Source organism: Oreochromis niloticus, linkage group LG3, assembly GCF_001858045.2.
Source record: "Oreochromis niloticus isolate F11D_XX linkage group LG3, O_niloticus_UMD_NMBU, whole genome shotgun sequence".
Taxonomy (NCBI): domain Eukaryota; kingdom Metazoa; phylum Chordata; class Actinopteri; order Cichliformes; family Cichlidae; genus Oreochromis; species Oreochromis niloticus.
Window position 1 is genome coordinate 53666835 of NC_031967.2, and position 18902 is coordinate 53685736.

Consider the following 18902-nt stretch of genomic DNA (forward strand, 5'->3'; position numbering starts at 1 on the left):
TAAAACTAACTAGCTGCCGCCATTGTTGGAAACTGAGCTGGGCTGCGCTATGAATTCTGGGACAGAGCTACTTCTCCTTCTTCTTCTTCGGGGTTTAATGGCAGCTGGCATCCTTGTACATGCAGTGCTGCCATCTTCTGTTTCAGTCCGTTATTACACTCTTAAATCCTACTACTTATTCCTGCGTCTTTTGTGATCTTACAAAGCTTCAAACGACGCGTCGACTATTAAATCAGTCGTCGACGATTTTGATAGTCGACGTAATCGTGACTAGTCGACTAATCGTGGCAGCCCTATTATATATTAAACTAAGTTTTTATAATATTGAAATAGGTTAAACTAGTGTAGAAAAATATTTTTTATAAAAAAAACCAGTGTTTTTCTGACATTATGAATATCAGAATGATAAACGCGTGCCGTGTGGACAGTAGAGGGCAGCAAAGTGTTGCTACAGGACCACCTTTCTTCTGCTTGCTGTTTCTCTGGCTTTTGTAGAACTGTAATCTGTAATATTCTAATATAAAAAAGGTTTGTTTTTCAGAAACACTTTTGCACAGGAGGTAGTTTTTATAAGAATAAGTTGTGTGTGTGTCTTTAAAATAGTGTAATGTTGTTACTAATTCACTGTGTTCTAATTATTGTTGTAACAGCTGCCCTGCTGTGCACAGGACCATTCAGGAAGTTTCTTCTTGATTTTAAACAGAATCCTATCATAATGTCTATTAGTGTCAGCATGAAGACTGCGTGTGCTGTCTGCACCCTTTGATGTCAGGTCAAACATCTAGAGCCAAAATGATAAACTTGGTCAGAAATGTCACTTGTAGATTCAACTTATTAAAGCCAAATTTAAAAAAGAAAAAAATACACAAAAAAGATCCTCTGGAGAAAATCAAAGGTCTTTGAAACAGTTTCTAGAGCTTATATACTAAGAAAAAAAAAGAAAAATCAAGTAAACGAAACAGTGAAACAACCCCAAGGTGTAGAGCCTTAAACACATGCGCCAGCAGCAGATGAACAGATAAGGATCAAAGAAAGACAAACAGACAGAAACAAGGAGACAGCGGGATAGAGAGATATAACAAACACAGAAAAAAAAGAGAGACAGAAAAGAGACTGAGAGAGTAAAGAGAATGAGAGTCAGAGAGAGAGCTCCCCTTGGCCGTGACATATAATGCTGGGGCCACTGATCCCTCTATTTTGTTACTGAAAAAAAAATGTGTGCAAAGCAGTCATCCGAAACTGCAAGACCAGACTGACCAACCTGTGCACTGCCTGAATTGACTACAAGACAACTTATAACTCCTCACATGGATCCTGGAATGCCCAGAGCTGTACAAGATCAACAGGACCCTAAGAGCCTTCATCACGAGCTCATTGGGGATTTGACAGACAGCACTAGAAGCCAACTTCAAACCCATAGCACATGTCACCATCAGGTCTAGAATTTACCTCCATAGCACGTAAAAACTCCAAAGCACGTACAAAACACAACAGAAGTGCTCCAGGATGCTAGGCGCAGTGTTGAGCTTTTGTTACCTAGTGGCTACACAAGCCAGGAAGTACCAACGGCTGGATTTGGTGTGTGGTAGTAACAGGTAAATGAACATTTTTTTGAATTATTTGAATATATATGAGTGCTTGTGTATAAATACACAAACAATACACATATGCTTTCAATTGTGCAATTTAAGTGATCTAGGTAGCTCTGTTTTGGAAGTTCAGTTAACGCTAGAAATGTGTTTTGGAGTTTGTACGTGCTTTGTCTCTAGGGGCCACTGTATATATTTATATATAAACATATATAAATAAAACCACATTGTTTTTACATTAGTAATTCCTTTTGTGCATAATTTTATATAGTTGTTAATAATAAATTAATTAAAGCAACAAAACAACCTGAAGAGCCGGTTGGGAGCTGGTTGGGAGCCGAATGAGCCGGCTCTTTTAGTGCACCGAGCCGAAAGAGCCGGTTCTCTAAAACGAGCCGGAAATCCCATTACTAGAAACCACCTGCATGCTCCTATGCCCTAACCCAGTGGTTCCCAAACTTTTTTTGCTGGGCCCCCTTTGTTTTACAAGAAAAATGTTTGCCCCCCCCCCCGCACAAACACATCCTCCAACCACACACCCCCATATTTTGTTTTCAAACTCCATTGCGGTTTATTTCACATCTCAAACATTTAGTAAACTATTAAGCAAATACAAGTAAACTGCAATAAATTACAGGTAGTAATAAAATAATCTCCAAACTCTTTTTGGTCCACACTTAAACGGGTATTTTTGCAGCTGTTTCTGTGTGTTTGGACCGTTCTTCCACACGTAAACGGCGTTTCGAATCACCGAAAACTTTGATTTTTTTTTTAAAAACGCCGTTTTTTGCGTTTACGTGTGGACGAGGATTACAGAGTTCGTCACGCAACGTCAAAGGTATGTGCCTTTTTTCACGTCACGCTGTGCGCCACGTTATTGTTTACATGAGATGAATTGCAGAATGGGAGATAGAGACAAAATACTGTTACTGTTAACCTTACTATCTTCAGGTTTTACACGCTTACATATACACACAGTTACTGTCCCTCCATTTAGAAAGGCAGAGGCGTCACGGTGTGATTATTTTACGTGTAGTTGGTTTTTTTTTCCTGTGTAATAATATTCAACATTGCTATCAATACATTTCTCAAAAAATGCCTCTCTGTGCAAAATGGGTTCAAAAACACAAACAACTGTGGGATACTGTTTGTCCGTGATTTGAACAGGGGGAACAAATCGTGGCAGGATCAGCCTGATATTCATTCCACCTCATTTCATTTCTGTATTTTATGTATATAAGTTTAGTTCTGTATTTATGTGCATGAAAGCTAGTGCAACAACAGGACAATTATATACAGTCAACATATTTTTTACAGAGAAAAAATATGTTGACTCAGGGGGCTGAATAATTACGCACACCCCACTTTGCATTTATTTATTTGTAAAAAATGTTTGGAATCATGTATGATTTTCGTTCCACTTCTCACGTGTACACCACTTTGTATTGGTCTTTGTCAATGGAAAATTGTACGTAGTAGTCAGTATAATCATTTAATGATATAAGTTTCCATATATGCTTAGAGGTGTATAATCGATTGTGTAGTGATAGAGTGTGTGATCTTTAGTGGGCTGCAGGGGCTTTGTGTGCATTCCAGAGTGTTCTGGCATTCACACCCACATCCTCCAAGCATGGGAAAAGGGCATACCTTCTCTTATTGTTTTATGATAGGATAAACGTATCAATGTCTGTTTTTAGCTAAGTGCCTTTTGTTTAGATGAACTGTTGGACTTCCAGACCAGCAGGTTTAGGGAAGTCTTTATGGGGTCACACTCTGACCACACACACACACACACACACACACACATACACACACACACACACGCACCCACTGATGTATATAAATAAAGACCAGGGCAGTGGCACGGCGCGAGTCTCAGAGCCCTCACTTCCATGCGAGTGTTTCTGTCACCGCCCTTGCTGCAAGTAAAAAACTGTGTGTTTCTCCTCTCTGATTCGAAGCTGACTAAGTGTCTTAGAATACATCTCTTGACATTTGTTTTGGTCCTTCGAGCCGGATCAGAAACATCAGAACTGTTATCTGTGACTGTTATCTATTTTGGTTAGGAATCGCCGTAATGAACCGAATAACAAACAAAATAGAAAAATAAAATAGGTTAGGATTCGCCAAAATGAACCGAATTAGACTTAGGTTGTAGAGGTAGCCGTAATTACTTCGTAACAAATTGTAAAAGCGCGCAAATGTCTATGTGTGTATGTGTCTGGAAGTAAGTTGATTTTACAGCACAATACGCTGCTGAACTACTTCTATTTTATTAATAAACAAGCAAAATTAACACCTGATGAGGAATGGTTAGAAAAACAACAAACCGGAGCAGGTAAAATAAGTGCAAATAGGTGGAGAAATCCACGAAAAGCTAAAAACCACAGCTGGGAAGGGAAATGCAATCCCTCAGCTGTTACCCAGCTGAGAGCTGCCCTGATCAACAACAGCCTGTGCTCCAGACCATTAATTTAACCAGTTGTTAACAGTAATCTGCATTAAGCTTAGGGTTGCTCAAATCTAGTACAATGACATATGAGATGAAGTAAAATAGGCAAATATTTAAACTAATGACGTGCATAGCGGCACTTGACCTGTTTGAAAAACTGTCATCCTATTATGAGCCATGGTTGAGATATAGAGCACACCTATGAAAACAACTAATATGCTGAACCCTGTGTAAAACAGCTAAAACTACATGATGGAGAAGCTGAATTGAATATGAAAGTGCAAGTCTTTGCCATTGTGGGGCAAAGCACGCAACCACTGTGTGAGGTTGTGTTGCGGTCTCTTCTGAGCTGATGAGTAAGCTACACATCATTAGATCGAGAGCTGGCTGAGAACTCATCAAAGAGAGGGAAACAAAACTATGATAACTATGATAAATGGAGTGTGCAGCGTTTCCATGAGCAGTTTTCCTGTATCTTGACTCATGTGTGTAGAGTGTTCATAGCATCAGCATCATGTTTTTGTTTATTTGTTTTGTTGGGTTGAAAAATAACTTAATAAACTTGTGATCATACTTATGGATCACCATGGCACATGTCATCAGCCATATGATTTATTTAGGCAGATGAAAAAAGTGAGTGTGAATGTGCCTGACGTCGCAGTGTGTGTGTGCGCTGTGTAAAAGTAATTGTCTCCAATTGTGAGAACGGTGATTCTGCAGGTCACCAGTTAAAAAAAAAAGAGTAAAAAGAGACAAAATAAAAATTGTAGATGAAAACTAATCATAGGAAAAAGGTTTTGTGTTTATCAGCCAAGAACAACTACAATCTCATTTTCTGCCTTTAAGAAAGGAGAGTTCAAAAAAAGAGAGAGAGAGAGAGAGATGTGTGTTGGTTAAGCAGTAATAATAATAATGAAAATGTCTTAGTTTTGTCACTTTCAGGTGAAAAGCAGACCTGAATCAATTTTCCACATGCAGCAGTCGGAAGAAAGTTATAGTTTAACATCATTGGAAACGTTCAGGCCAAGTTTCTGGCTAACTTATTTACAGCGCCATGTGTCCCTCAACCTCACAAGCGAGCTCTCACTCCTCCCTGAAGACAAGGAATGCAGTTCCAAAGAGCAATAACATGGCAGATAAAGAGACAGCAGCAAAGTCCTGAGCAAAGAGTCCCAGCAAGCAGCAGCAGTGTGGACAAACAGCAGTGGAGAAGAAGAGCAAACCATCATCCTGATTGGATGAATGGCACTGTGTTTCCAGTAAGCTGCAAATTCACTGTGCATCTGAAAGGAACATTTGAGGAGAACTGAGGAGACTGTTGGAGTTTGACATTTGCCACTTTTGGAGTAAAATGGCAAGAAGAGACAGTGGAACACAGGACAAAGCTGAAGAAGAACTGCCGGCTATTGGACTGTTGAAGTGGGAGAGGACAACAGAGTGAGAGGAGGTAAGAACACAGAGAGTGCTGTTGTTTAATGTGGGAAATCAAAATTGGGTTAGCAAACCTGGAAAAAAGAAAACTGACTGCTTAAGTGAAGTTCACTGAACTGAAGAATGTGGTTTGATGGTGATTGACATGCTTTCCAAATAGAAGTTTTTCCTCCTAGCAAGGAAATACAGGTGCAGCAGTTAGAGTATTGCTGAAAGGAATCTCCTGAGAAATCTTCAGAGGCCCAGTGAGAAGCAAGAACCATTCCAGGCATAGCTGACAGCCAAGGCAGTGATTGAGGTCAAAGGTCGAGCTGTTTGGGGCCCATCATGAGATCAGATTCTGGAGCCACAGCAAGGACCATGAAGCTGCGTTGGAATGAGAGCTGTGCCACCGGGGGGTTTCCGGAGGCCAACAGAGGAGATTGTGGACGACAGACGGGCACCTGAAGGATGAGGGGAGCATGCCAAGCTCCATCGACAGCGCAGAGGGAGTTCGAGGATGACATCATGATTCTGTGAAAAGCACAGGAACCAGAAGCTATGGTGGTGATGACAGCAATTTCCTATGAACGTCACCTAATGCTGTGTTACTGTACTGTGCATATGATGACACACTGAAGACTGCTGGGATCATAACAGCAGTAAGATAACTGGATCCAGCACCCTTTCCACAGAGGGTTTTCCTGCAGAGAATGGGCAATGGAGGAGTCATAATTATGCCCCACAGGACAGAGGCCTGAAGTGAGGTGATGGGGGTTGGCAGAGGCCATAAAACTTGAGTACTGACGAGGCCTGCAAAATAGCAGAGAGACCCTCCTGGATACATCAGAGCCACTGCAAAAAGGTTGAGGACTCAGAGGATTCCACTTCCTCCACAGAAGTCTACTAGTAAAGGAAAGTTTCACCCTCACTTGGTTGCTTCAGTGGTGAGGGGGAAGTGCTGATTGAGCATTGCTCGCACTTCAATCTCCAGCTGATCAACTCTAGAGTAACCAAGCAGTGGGGTGTGACGGACCTATGTGCAACCATGGGAAGGTGGACCCTCCTGGGTACCTTGACTACGACGCTCACCCTTTCAAGACCCCACCTGATGCCAGAAACAGCTGAGCCATGAGGCAGACAGAAAAGATGGACGCACGACAACTCCCACCTAAGAGACATGACACAAGACCACATCCACCCTTGGATGAACAATGCCTGGTACCGCTATATCCACGACAGGACCAGGGAACCGGAAGAAACATGCTGAGGATTGAAACTCTGGACTACCGTTTTGGACTCTTCTTGAACGCTTTGTGCAAAATCAACAAACAGCAGAATCAGGAAATTGATGCATTACAGATTGCAGTGATGCAACATCGAGTAGCTCTGGACATGATAATAGCAGAGAAAGGGGGACTTTGTGTCCTCTTCAACAACACCTGCTGCACTTACATACCAGACAATGTACACTCATCAAACATGACTGACACCCTGAATGCCTTGAGAGAGATCCAGCAGGCCCAAAATCAGGACTATGTAAGTGATACAAGTGACTGGTTTTCTTGGCTTTACACTGGCTCCTGGCTACAGGTGCTAAAGAGACTACTCATCGGAGTTGGAGTATTTTTATTTTTATTTTGTGTCTTTGTAACATGTATACTGCCATGTCTAAAACTCATGATTAACTGCATAATATTTTCCACTGTTGCTGTATACATAGCCATGAAAAGTGATGATAATGACTCCGACCTGTTGGAACATGAAGACTTTGTGTGATTAATGACGATGTGACAGAAAATGTACAACAAGATGTTACATACTGATATCTCACTTAAAAGTTATACTGACAACAGGAGGGAATGTCAATGGAAAATTGTACGTAGTAGTCAGTATAATCATTTAATGATATAAGTTTCCATATATGCTTAGAGGTGTATAATCGATTGTGTAGTGATAGAGTGTGTGATCTTTAGTGGGCTGCAGGGGCTTTGTGTGCATTCCAGAGTGTTCTGGCATTCACACCCACATCCTCCAAGCATGGGAAAAGGGCATACCTTCTCTTATTGTTTTATGATAGGATAAACGTATCAATGTCTGTTTTTAGCTAAGTGCCTTTTGTTTAGATGAACTGTTGGACTTCCAGACCAGCAGGTTTAGGGAAGTCTTCATGGGGTCACACTCTGACCACACACACACACACAAACACACATGCACCCACTGATGTATATAAATAAAGACCAGGGCAGTGGCACGGCGCGAGTCTCAGAGCCCTCACTTCCGTGCGAGTGTTTCTGTCACCGCCCTTGCTGCAAGTAAAAAACTGTGTGTTTCTCCTCTCTGATTCGAAGCTGAAGAAGTGTCTTAGAATACATCTCTTGACAGTCTTTCACGTGGAATTCCAATAAAATTGATTCATGTTTGTGGCTGTAATGTGACAAAATGTGGAAAAGTTCAAGGGGGACGAATACTTTTGCAAGCCACTTTATATGTGTGTGTGATTTGAGATACAAATGGATCTCAAAGCTGTTATATTAGCACTTGTTGTATTAGTAACATAACCACATTAACATTATTGACACTCGCTGATTTTAATAGTTATTCTATAAATGCTGTCCGTTTAAATGGTCTTACCTGTAAACACTGCTGTATCCACCGGATTCCAGCCAGAGTGGATTCTGGAATCTTCCCATGCTCCTGTTAGTGATCCTCCATCTGGATGGATGATAAAAACCTTCTAAACAGTCTAGGAGGTAGAGAAGGTCCTTCCTGGCCCATATCTATGAGACTGATTTCTGCTAATAACGCCCATTGTATGGACCTCTTTACTCTTCACCACATTTGCACATTCCTCCTGTCAGTTAAGAATGTCATAAATCCATAAATAAATGTCTGTCCTGATTATAAGTACAGTCTCATAGAGTTTATACCTGACCTCCAGAGGGCCTCATAGCTTCAGCTGTTTCATTTCTATTGAGCTTAGCTGTTGCAACTTCATAACTTGTACAGTTTTTTCCTGTGTATTTAACAGAGTAAACCCTGCAGCAAAGCTTATGATATTCCATCTCAGTAAGGCACAATGAGTTATATGTCATTAACATGTTTTTGGGAATAAAATAATAAAAAAAAAAATGTTGGACACTGGGACATGGGGAGTGGGAGGACACAGGACCAGAGAGCACGGAGTTTTGGGTGAAGACAACAAAGGAGTCAAGGGAGCTCACAGGGGTTATACCCACGTTTAACTAAGTTGCCCTGTGTGTTTAACAAACTGCTGACTGTTTAAAACGTACCAGCATAGTATCAAGAGCTGCTGTAAGATGCATTATGACTACAGCATTCATTTAGATGATTATGTGACACTGATCAGTCATGCTGACTGTCTGATCTGAAGGTGAGATATTTTCTTATTGCCTCTCCTTTCATGACGCTCCGGTGTCTCCTCAGCTCCGATTATTGAACTTTTTTCTAGAATAAAATCCTGAGAAAAACTAAATATTTGATCTCGATTCTGTGTTGAATTTAAACCTCATGTGGTTGTGACTCTAAGCTAGGGGAAAACAGCAGACTTGCATGTGAGAGCAGCTGGGAACACTTCACCTTGCAAACAGACTCCATTGTTTGCCCAATGAACTCCAGTAAAAGCAGGCAAGGACCACATGACATGTTTTGTTTGCTAAATAACAGAATGACATGGGATAAAATTTCCACCCTAAGCTGTAAAAACAATATTTTACCAGCAAGTCTAGCCTCCTATGAGAGACAACCCACCTTTGACTTATGACGTTACACGCACTGTTGAGCTTCCACCTGGTCTGTTTCCAGCTGCTCCCTCTGTGGTCTGAGCCCCTCAGAGTCTGTGTTTAGGGTGGGAGCTCCAGTTTATCCTTCTGACAGATACAAACACACTCACATCCCACTAAGTAGCATCTTCTACTCTTTCTATTCAGTTTTTTCTAAAGTCAAATCACATACATACACAACAGTGACCTACTGAGGCTACCACAACTATGATGCAAAAACAAAGAAGGAATGCGTGTTTTCCTTGATTTTCCTATATTTTCCTTAAAGGATATCCCAAGTTTTAAAACACACAGGGAAGAATTGTCTTTTTACCACAAGTCAAACATGTTAGTTCTGTATAAGCCAAGGCAATAAAACATGCAGCATGGATTGTCAGATGTAAATCATTTTTGATGATTAAATTATCAGAATAAATTACAAAAGTTAAAAGTATTAACAGAAATCAAGTTAAATAATAAACAGCTCAAGATCTTTTTTTTCTCTCTCTCCCCGTAACACTGCCAGAGCAGTACTTTCAAACACATTACTGTCAGTTAAGGGAAAACATTTTTTGAAATTGTGGCAGGGGTGTGGTCACTGGCCTGCTGCAGTGGAGAGGTGGTGCAGGGAGCTCATGGGGCCATGTCAGCAGAGGGGGACAGGTGTTTATGTTACATTCAGTTTTATTTATACAGCGTTAAATCACAACTGTCGCCTCGAGGCTCTGTTGATCTTGATTTTATTGTAAGGTAGACCCTACAATAATACATACAGAGAAAACAACCAACAATCATATGACCCCATATTAGCAAGCACTTTGGCAACAGTGGGAAGGGAAAAATCCCTTTTAAATGGAAGAAACCTCCAGCAGAACCAGGCTCAGGGAGGGGCGGCCATCTACTGCGAGTGGTTGGGGTGAGAGAAGGAAGACAGGATAGAAGACATGCTGTGGAAGAGAGACAGAGATTAATAACAAGTATGATTCAATACAGAGAGGTCTATTAACACATAGTGAGTGAGGAAAGGTGACTGAAGAAGAAATACTTAATGCTTCATGGGAATCCCACAGCAGCCTACAACTATTGCAGCATAACTAAGTAACTACACATCACTCTGAGATGGGATATTTCTAATTTTAGAGATTGCACAAATGAAAGAAATCAGTCCTACATATTTGTTTAATATGTGCATTGAAGGACATAACCTTGTCAAAAATGACTCCAAGGTTCCTCACAGTGTTACTGGAGACATAAAAATACTGTAAAAATACTTCATATTGTAACATAAAAAAATGTTACAGTATGAACTGAACATGGATGCTGCAGAATGTAATATGTTGAACTGATTTTAAAGTGTAAAGTGGTGAGATTCTGTAGACCTTTACTCTGTTCGGGGATGAACACAGGTCATGACTTATAACACCACCTATCATTCACCGACAGTGCAGTCTTGAGATCCCTACCCGGGTGTTTCAACCTCCACTCACCCCTTTCCTCATGTGGCCTCAACAACTTAGTTGGGTGGGGCAATGTGTTACTAAGGCTTTACATCTTGGCCCCAGTGAATTTTTCCACACAGCAGTCCTCAGGACCACCTCCAAGAAGAAAACCTCCACTTTTTTTTTTAATCTTCTGGAATTCTCTACCAATTACTCTAAAATTGAAGAAGCCTCTTGGATATGGGTCTATGTTGTCATTAAAAACCCCAAACTGTTTTCTTCTTTTCGATCTTTAAGGATATATTAAAAACAAATGCCCCATTTTATTTCACAAACTAAGTCAGAGTTCTCTTACTTCTACGAAGATCTTTCTAGGAATCTTCAGTCTTGTTCATGTCTGGGTCCTGGGATGGCGAAGAACATTTAGGGACATTTGCAGAGTGGCCCTGGCAGAGTGACATGGCAGAATCAGCTCTGATTTCTTGTGGGAAAATGTTCCAAGCATCTTGCCCTGGATGATGATTTATCCAGTCAGGCTGAAGCGGTGGATTGTTCAAAGCCAATAAGCTGCTCAGCCAGCGGCACTTCGAGAGGAAATTATTCATGCTGTTGTCATGAGTTTCACCTTCCTGTCCGTGGAACCCCTGCCATTGAGAAATTATTCAAGTTTACATGACTACAAACAACATTCAGTCCAAAACACAGATGTTGTGTTTAAGTTACTGTTTCTTATTAAACACACAGGTTAACATTTTGCGATTGGTTGCCTGTCCCACAAATACACAGTGTTGTGTATTAACAATGTGTGTAATGTTGTGTCTGTGATTCCAACAAACCTGAGCAGTAGTGTTTTTAAAACTGTAGTAAACAGCAAGCTGAAGGTTCTGAATGGTTAACTTTGTGTATTCATGAACCTGAAACAAATAATGAAAACTGTCATTGATCTTTATCACAGAAGCTTCAGTGATCATGTTTAACACATCCAAAACACATCAGTACCTTCTGAGATGCTCGAGTGTGGTCCGCATTTAGGTTAAATGCTAACTCTATCAGTTTCTTCTTCTGCTCCATATCCCCTTCCCCACATAGAAAGCTGCGCTATAATCATCAGAAGCAATAAAAATATTTTTTTTATAAGAATAAAGTTCATACTACACTATAATCTCACCTCTTTGGAGTGTAAACTGTACCTGAATCCAGGCTTTGATTGTCTCTGTGTCTCTGTTAGCTGTCTGCAGAAAAGACTTGTTTTTAGTCCAGTCCTTCCTCAGCTCTTCATACATCTCTTTCAGTCTGGTTTCATTCACTGGGTTGTTCATGTTTTCAGAGTTCCCCGTCTTTAGTGAAAGATCAACCTCTCCTGCCACTCTGGTAATAGTAATAGATAATGTTGAAAGAAAAAAAAAACAGATGGCGGTGTCTGGAGCATCATACACAGCACTGTTAAATCAATGTTTGTTAAATCCATGTTTCTGTACAGTTTCTGTGCAGTACCTGTCTTTGAATGATCTCAATTCTTCTTCAGTTTCTTTATGTGCAGATCTGTGGAATAGTGTTTGGTACAAATATGTGATTTGTTTCTGTGCTCCACAGTTCACATGATTATAGATTTGGTATTTTTGGTTTTGCAGGTGGTTTCAATTTCCTTTATCATCTGAAAAATTATGACTTAACAATTTCTTATGACCTTTGGAGTCTTTAGTTGCCAAAGAAGCTATTTTGAATCTAAAACTTGGAATAAATCCACTAAACTAACTGTTTGGAATATCAGTGTTCACAAGCATACAGCCACACCAACAGAGGAGTTCCTTAAAGATGAAAACTGGGGAAAATCAAATTTAAAGACAGCAAGTAGTCATATATGTGAGATTTTAATAACAAGTTATGAACACGAATACCTTATTATCACTGCATCTGACACATTGTTGTGCTCTAACATTAAGGTATAAAATATTGCTGTAATTTCTGACAAAATGTAAACAGTGAATACCTAAAAAGTCTATTTTTTTTAATCCAGAGTACAAGGTAGAAAAGGGAAAAATGTATCTCTGTCCCAAATATTATGAAGGTCACTGTTATTGAGGAAACACATGCTTCTATTATTAAAATCATAAATAAAATAATAAAAGTTGGCTGTCACCACAGCCTGGATGTGAATTTGAAACATTTTTAAGTCTTTTATGTATTGAAATGTGTTTACCTTTCTTCTTGGAGTTTCTCTTTGTAAAACCCTTCCATCGCGGCCAAACTGTTAAAAAAAATGTTTTAAGTTCCAGTGCAGTAAAATAGCTGCGTGTAAAAATGGCTTGTGCCTTTTTGGAAGAAATCCAACAATTCATTCAACAAAGTGTATGAATAAGAATTAAATTCTAAAATGAACTAATATTAGGAACAGAATAACCTAAATATTCATGGACGTGTATGTTGAGAGACAGTGGATATAAATACTGTTTCACTGCAGAAATATAATTACCCTGCTTTTTTCAGGCTCACTTTGTAAAATGCTTCCATCTCTGTCAAACTATTTAAAAACATAAACAGATTCATCTGTTAAAACACATCAGATCACAAATTCATAATTAAACATGGATTTCATGTACAATATCAGATCAATAATTTTTAAAAATAACACCAAACATATAGAAACCAACACTAACAGTTTAAATTCTACATTTGTCTTTCTTAACAAACCAAATCTATTTTGTTTGTATCACTGTTATTAAACAATATTGCAAAGTTAGTGATCAATCATACCACTCTGCAAAATTTTCACGTTTCACCAGATTATGCCAACAGTACCTCTCTTTGACTGAATTCAGTTCCTCCTCTTGATGTATAATCACAGTCCTGTGAGAGAAATATACAGCATGTAAAACAAAAGTCTCATACTATCAGTGATTAAAAAAGATTAAAAAAAGGATGCAATAAAAAGAAGAAATGAGAAACTTGAGACACTTATGAAAGATGAGAAAAAAAAATGTTTACTTTGCCTCCTGAAGTTTTTTTTCCATCTCAGCCAAACTGTTTAAAAACATCATAGAGAGGTTATTCACAATACACAATATATTCACTCAGCCCCTTGGTTAGAAATAAATCTGTAGCTACAGTTATGTGTACAAGTCCACCACCTGATTCAGCAGCTTGTACAACATCCTTTAGCAGCGGTAACCTGCAGTGATGGATTCCTGTGTTTTCCTTGTGTTTTGTCCACCCCTAGCTTTGCAAACCTAAGCCATTTAGCTATGTTCTTTTAGATAGAAGAAGATTTCTCTTGCGACCTTTTCAAACAGCCATGCTTGTTCAGTCTTTTTATGATGTCATTAACGTTAATCTTTAACCTGCTGACCGAGGCCTGTAGAGTTTCTGGGTTTGTTGCACAACCTTGTGATGAATTTCCTTCACGTGTTTTCTAGCATATTGACATTATCTCTCCATATTCAATGATCCCCAACCCCCTTGGTTATGGCACCTGGATATTTCTTTAAAAAACTCCGGCTAGCCCAGCCGCGCCCAAAAAACATTTCATAAAACAGCTGTGCAGACGTAAAACCAGCGATCGTTCACCACTTGATTGCACGTTGTTCTTTGTGTGGTACCATATGTTGCGGCAGTGTTTTTCTGTTTACCTTTGTGTGTGGGAGCCTATCTCAGCAGCTTCCCAGGATCCTTTGCCCCCAGTCCAAAAAAAAGAAAAGAAAAGAAAAGCTAAGAAGCTGCAGTGACACTATTTGCTGGTGCCCTATCTCGTGCTCTCACATCCTGCAGTTCCTTCAGTCCCAGATGGAGGCAGTGAACCTACATGGCATGCTGGTGATCAGGGGATTAAGGCAGTTTGCGTTGGACGCTTAGCACATTGGACTCCACTTTAATCTCCCGGCAACTGAAGGGCACCCAGCAACTTAAAATTTGCATGTCAGGGCCCCTGGTTCCCCCTTTAGACCTGGACCTGTTCCTTGGCACGTATTAGTGAACATTAGTATTAGCATTAATGAAATCCATGCGCTGTTGGTCCACAGGGATTGTCGCAGGTAGTTTCTAGATGGGAAAAGTGTGGTCATCTGGCTTAATCCAGCGATCCTGCTGAAGGCTTTATCCAAATTTGACCTGTTCCAGTCCACTGAGCAGACAGCTTCCACTAAGAGCCTGGACCAGTAGGTGGGGGTGGGTTTGGCGGTGTGAGCAGCTCAGATGATCATGTTCCAACAGGTTTATTTTGTTGATAGCGAAAGTTAAGGAATTAAAAAAAAAAAAGATGTATAGTGAATTGTAATAAAGTATTGATTTTTTTTCATGTGTTTTTTAATGTAAACAAACTCATGTTTTGCAAAACAACTGTATGTGATGTGTCACGGGGTGGAAATGGACAAGTTACTGTGGGGTTTTTTGTGCATGTTTTGCTGTTTTTCTTTAATATTGTAGTGTTTTATTTTTATGAGTTTTGTTGCATGTTTACTGTATTTATCGGTGACTTGTCTGGAAAGACTCCGCCCCTCCCTGATTATGAACCATATACACCTGCGAGGTTCCCGGAGGCCAATAAGAGGGCCTACCAGACGACAAACAAGAGGCCTGAGAGAGAGAGAGTAGCAGTGATGGTGGTCTAGAAGTGGCAGCTGACGGCCGCAAGCGGCGGCGGCGCCGGAGTTGGCGTCAGTGCGAGACTGGTAGAGCTTGGCGTGAAAGGAGGGAAAGCCAGCGACGCAGGGCGAACGGTCCGACTGCTGCAGAAACGGGAGGGAGATACAGCGCCAGCGACCGAGGACGCGGAGCGAGCAGTCCGACGGCTGCAGCAACGGAAGCCCAGATTACGCGTCTTGCGAAGAATTAGAGGTGGCGAGGCAGGCCAGTGCCATTTACCGGTCACAAGGAAGCGGCGGGCAGAGTTGAGAGCTCTGCCCACCCGGGGTAAGTCTTTTTGACTTGTCCCCTTTTAATGAACGATAGCTCCCTAAAAGAGTAGTGACTACTGCTGCCTTTCCTTTTTTAGCGCATCGGGGCGCAGAACGCGGAGAGGAAGGCGAGGACGCCGCCGGGTTCCCTCCCTGTATCGCTTCACCGGATTTGTTATTAGTGACTTTTATACCGTGGCGGACGCCACTGGACTTTTAACGTTGTGTTTTATTGATTTATATTGTTGTCCCCTGGCCAGGGCTGTTTTAATCTATTTTATGTTTTTTTTTAACTGTTTAAATGTAATAAATTATATTTTATCCTTACAGTCTTTATTAGTGTGCTTTCCCTTGGCTGCCCCACTGCTCTGTCCGTTTTTAGGAGGGTCTCTCTCGTTAATAACATCCGTGCAGAAAAATCACCTTCCCTCCGTTACATAATTGGCGTTGTCGACAGAATACGGAGTTAAGAGCAGTTGGGTTAGTCAGGGGAATGGTAAAATTGATGATTTATGTGTATTCTGGTGCCCCAGTCTGGCTGTAATTTAAAAGGATAGACTGTTGGAGCCAAGGACTACTGAGCAGATGGGCATGGACAGTGTGCGCAGGTATGAGTGTTTGGCCACAATTAGAGTGAATAAGGAACGTCCAACGTAGGTTGTCATGGGAGGTCAACTGCAAGTTTGCGGGACGTGGGCAGCAGTGCTTGGGATTAAGCACGAAACCCAGGTTAGACCTGGAAGTATTCCCACAGTAGCAGCTAGGTGCAGTTTAGGACCTAATGACTCAAGGGTAGCTATGCTATGGGGACGTGAAAGGGATTGCTCGTTGTGGCATTTGCCTGTATGGCGCACTTTGTTATATTTTCGCTTGGCGGTAGGAGAAGGAACTAGACTCCAAGAAGGTCAGGGCTGGAAGCTGGGCCTTAGCAGGGACTGCTAATCTTTCAGTGTGGGGGGATGTCACGGGGTGGAAATGGACAAGTTACTGTGGGGGTTTTTGTGCATGTTTTACTTTAATATTGTAGTGTTTTATTTTTATGAGTTTTGTTGCATGTTTACTGTATTTATCGGTGACTTGTCCGGAAAGACTCCGCCCCTCCCTGATTATGAACCATATACACCTGCGAGGTTCCCGGAGGCCAATAAGAGGGCCTACCAGACGACAAACAAGAGGCCTGAGAGAGAGAGTAGCAGTGATGGTGGTCTAGAAGTGGCAGCTGACGGCCGCAAGCGGCGGCGGCGCCGGAGTTGGCGTCAGTGCGAGACTGGTAGAGCTTGGCGTGAAAGGAGGGAAAGCCGGCGACGTGGAGCGAGCGGTCCGACGGCTGCAGCAACGGAAGCCCAGATTACGCGTCTGCGAAGAATTAGAGGCGGCGAGGCAGGCCAGTGCCATTTACCGGTCACAAGGAAGCGGCGGGCAGAGTTGAGAGCGGGGTAAGTCTTTTTGACTTGTCCCCTTTTGATGAACGATAGCTCCCTAAAAGAGTAGTGACTGCTGCTGCCTTTCCTTTTTTAGCGCATCGGGGCGCAGAACGCGGAGAGGAAGGCGAGGACGCCGCCGGGTACCCTCCCTGTATCGCTTCACCGGATTTGTTATTAGTGACTTTTATACCGTGGCGGACGCCACTGGACTTTTAACGTTGTTTTATTGATTTTTATTGTTGTCCCCTGGCCAGGGCTATTTTCATCTATTTTATATTTTTTTTAACTGTTTAAATGTAATAAATTATATTTTATCCTTACAGTCTTTATTAGTGTGCTTTCCCTTGGCTGCCCCACTGCTCTGTCCGTTTTTAGGAGGGTTTCTCTCTTTCTTTTTTTTTTTTTTTTTTTTTTTTTTTTTAACATCTGTGCAAAGAAACACCTTCCCTCCGTTACAGATGGAGGGAAATGGCAATCATTTTTGTGATTAGCAGACCTGTGTAATTCAAGAATTTTTGAAGTGCATTTGATGAGCAGCACCTAGGTTTCACTCACTCACTTAACCTGTGAAAGCAGCAAGGCTCAGCTTAGTTTTTTACAAGACTGCATAGAGTTCAGTGAAAGCTCTTTTCCACACAACTGAGTGTCTTTTTGGAACCTATTCAGAATAAGATGATACATAGGTAGGGGAACTAGACAGGCTGAGGAACCATGCAGCATAGAAAATATGTACTAAAACTAAGTCTTACCTGCCAACAGTAATGCTATTTTTTTTTTTTTTTTTTTTTCTCACATGTTTTAACAGTATTTTGTGGAAATCTTCCCCTTTGCTGTCTCTCCTGGAAACTCCAGTAAGCTGGGTGAACCTCAAATTTTATTATAAATAATTCTAACATATGCACCTCTAGGTTCATATGTTAGAATTATTCTAACATATGAACCTTCTTACCAAATCATCTGCAAAGCACATGTACAGTCCTTTCACTCCATTCAGTTCAACCAATCTGTCACCACAACCTGGTAACCCACAGCCTGATTCAAGCAGGATTTATTTGCAGATCTTCAATCGACACAGGCAGCTATTGTTGTTACTTCAACACCAAAGTTCTACTTTTTGTGGACATTCAGTAAACATAAGCCTAAACACACCAGAAATAATGAGTGATATTCTAAACTACCAAAACATATTAAGTATGTGATTACATGTCTGTGTTGGCCTGTATGCTAAATGGCCGCTTCTGCTGTTTGCGTTACTATCTGGTGTATTAGGAAATTGTATTCAAACATTCTAAAGAAGTATTCATACCCAAAAATATCAATTTTAAATAAAACAATTAGAAGTATTAATTTCAGAGTAATGTTTATTCATTTTTTTAAATTTAAAATCTTATGACGATATAATATTATAGCAAAATAGTATAAAGTATAATAGTATAGAGTATAATTCACGCAGTCTATCTTGTGTCCAGCTGTGAAAACTATGTAAATGAAGCAATTTTAAACATTTCTGATCAGAAACATCAAATGATATTAAAAACTGTGAATCCTTACCTCAGCTCCTGTGGAGCTGTTGCTTGATTACAATCTCTATTTTGAAGGTAAAAAGGAAACACTGATATTACAGATATTTAGTCAGATGATAAATGTCCAGAGAGGAAAAATACTAAACCTTAGCTGTGCACAACATACTCTATCATATCATTTCAAACTAAGGAAAACTAATGAACAAAACTTTAAATTACATTCAGTCCTTTTTATTTTTAAATAGTTTTAACTAGTGTAAATGTTTACCTGCTGCTCTTTTGAATATTCATCGTGGTGTCTCCTGTCGTGTTTAATGAAAGTCTTTTTCCAGTCTGACACAAGTACATCTGTTACACTGAACTCCACAGACCAGTGGGTGGAGTTCAGTGAGGT

General features: G+C 40.6%; 1 protein-coding gene across 5 annotated transcripts; it reads right to left on the reverse strand.

Annotated features, from left to right (window-relative positions):
- Positions 1-10126: 10126 nt before the first annotated feature.
- On the reverse strand, positions 10127-18839 carry LOC102082528 (uncharacterized). 5 transcript variants are annotated; one of them, XM_005465445.4, is made up of 13 exons: positions 18777-18839; positions 18537-18572; positions 14299-14338; positions 13658-13693; positions 13472-13519; positions 13146-13193; positions 12873-12920; positions 12167-12214; positions 11863-12040; positions 11672-11770; positions 11509-11586; positions 11028-11316; positions 10127-10180 (listed from the first exon to the last, which is right to left on the reverse strand). In XM_005465445.4, the coding sequence occupies exons 4-12, from the start codon at positions 13681-13683 to the stop codon at positions 11044-11046; spliced, it is 846 nt and encodes a 281-aa protein (XP_005465502.1). In that variant the 5' UTR covers positions 13684-13693; positions 14299-14338; positions 18537-18572; positions 18777-18839; the 3' UTR covers positions 10127-10180; positions 11028-11043. The 5 variants fall into 5 exon arrangements, with proteins under 5 accessions (XP_005465502.1, XP_025755427.1, XP_013122811.1 ...); XM_025899642.1 differs by having other exon boundaries at positions 13801-14338; positions 18777-18825; XM_013267357.3 differs by lacking the exon at positions 14299-14338 and having other exon boundaries at positions 18777-18832.
- Positions 18840-18902: the final 63 nt, after the last annotated feature.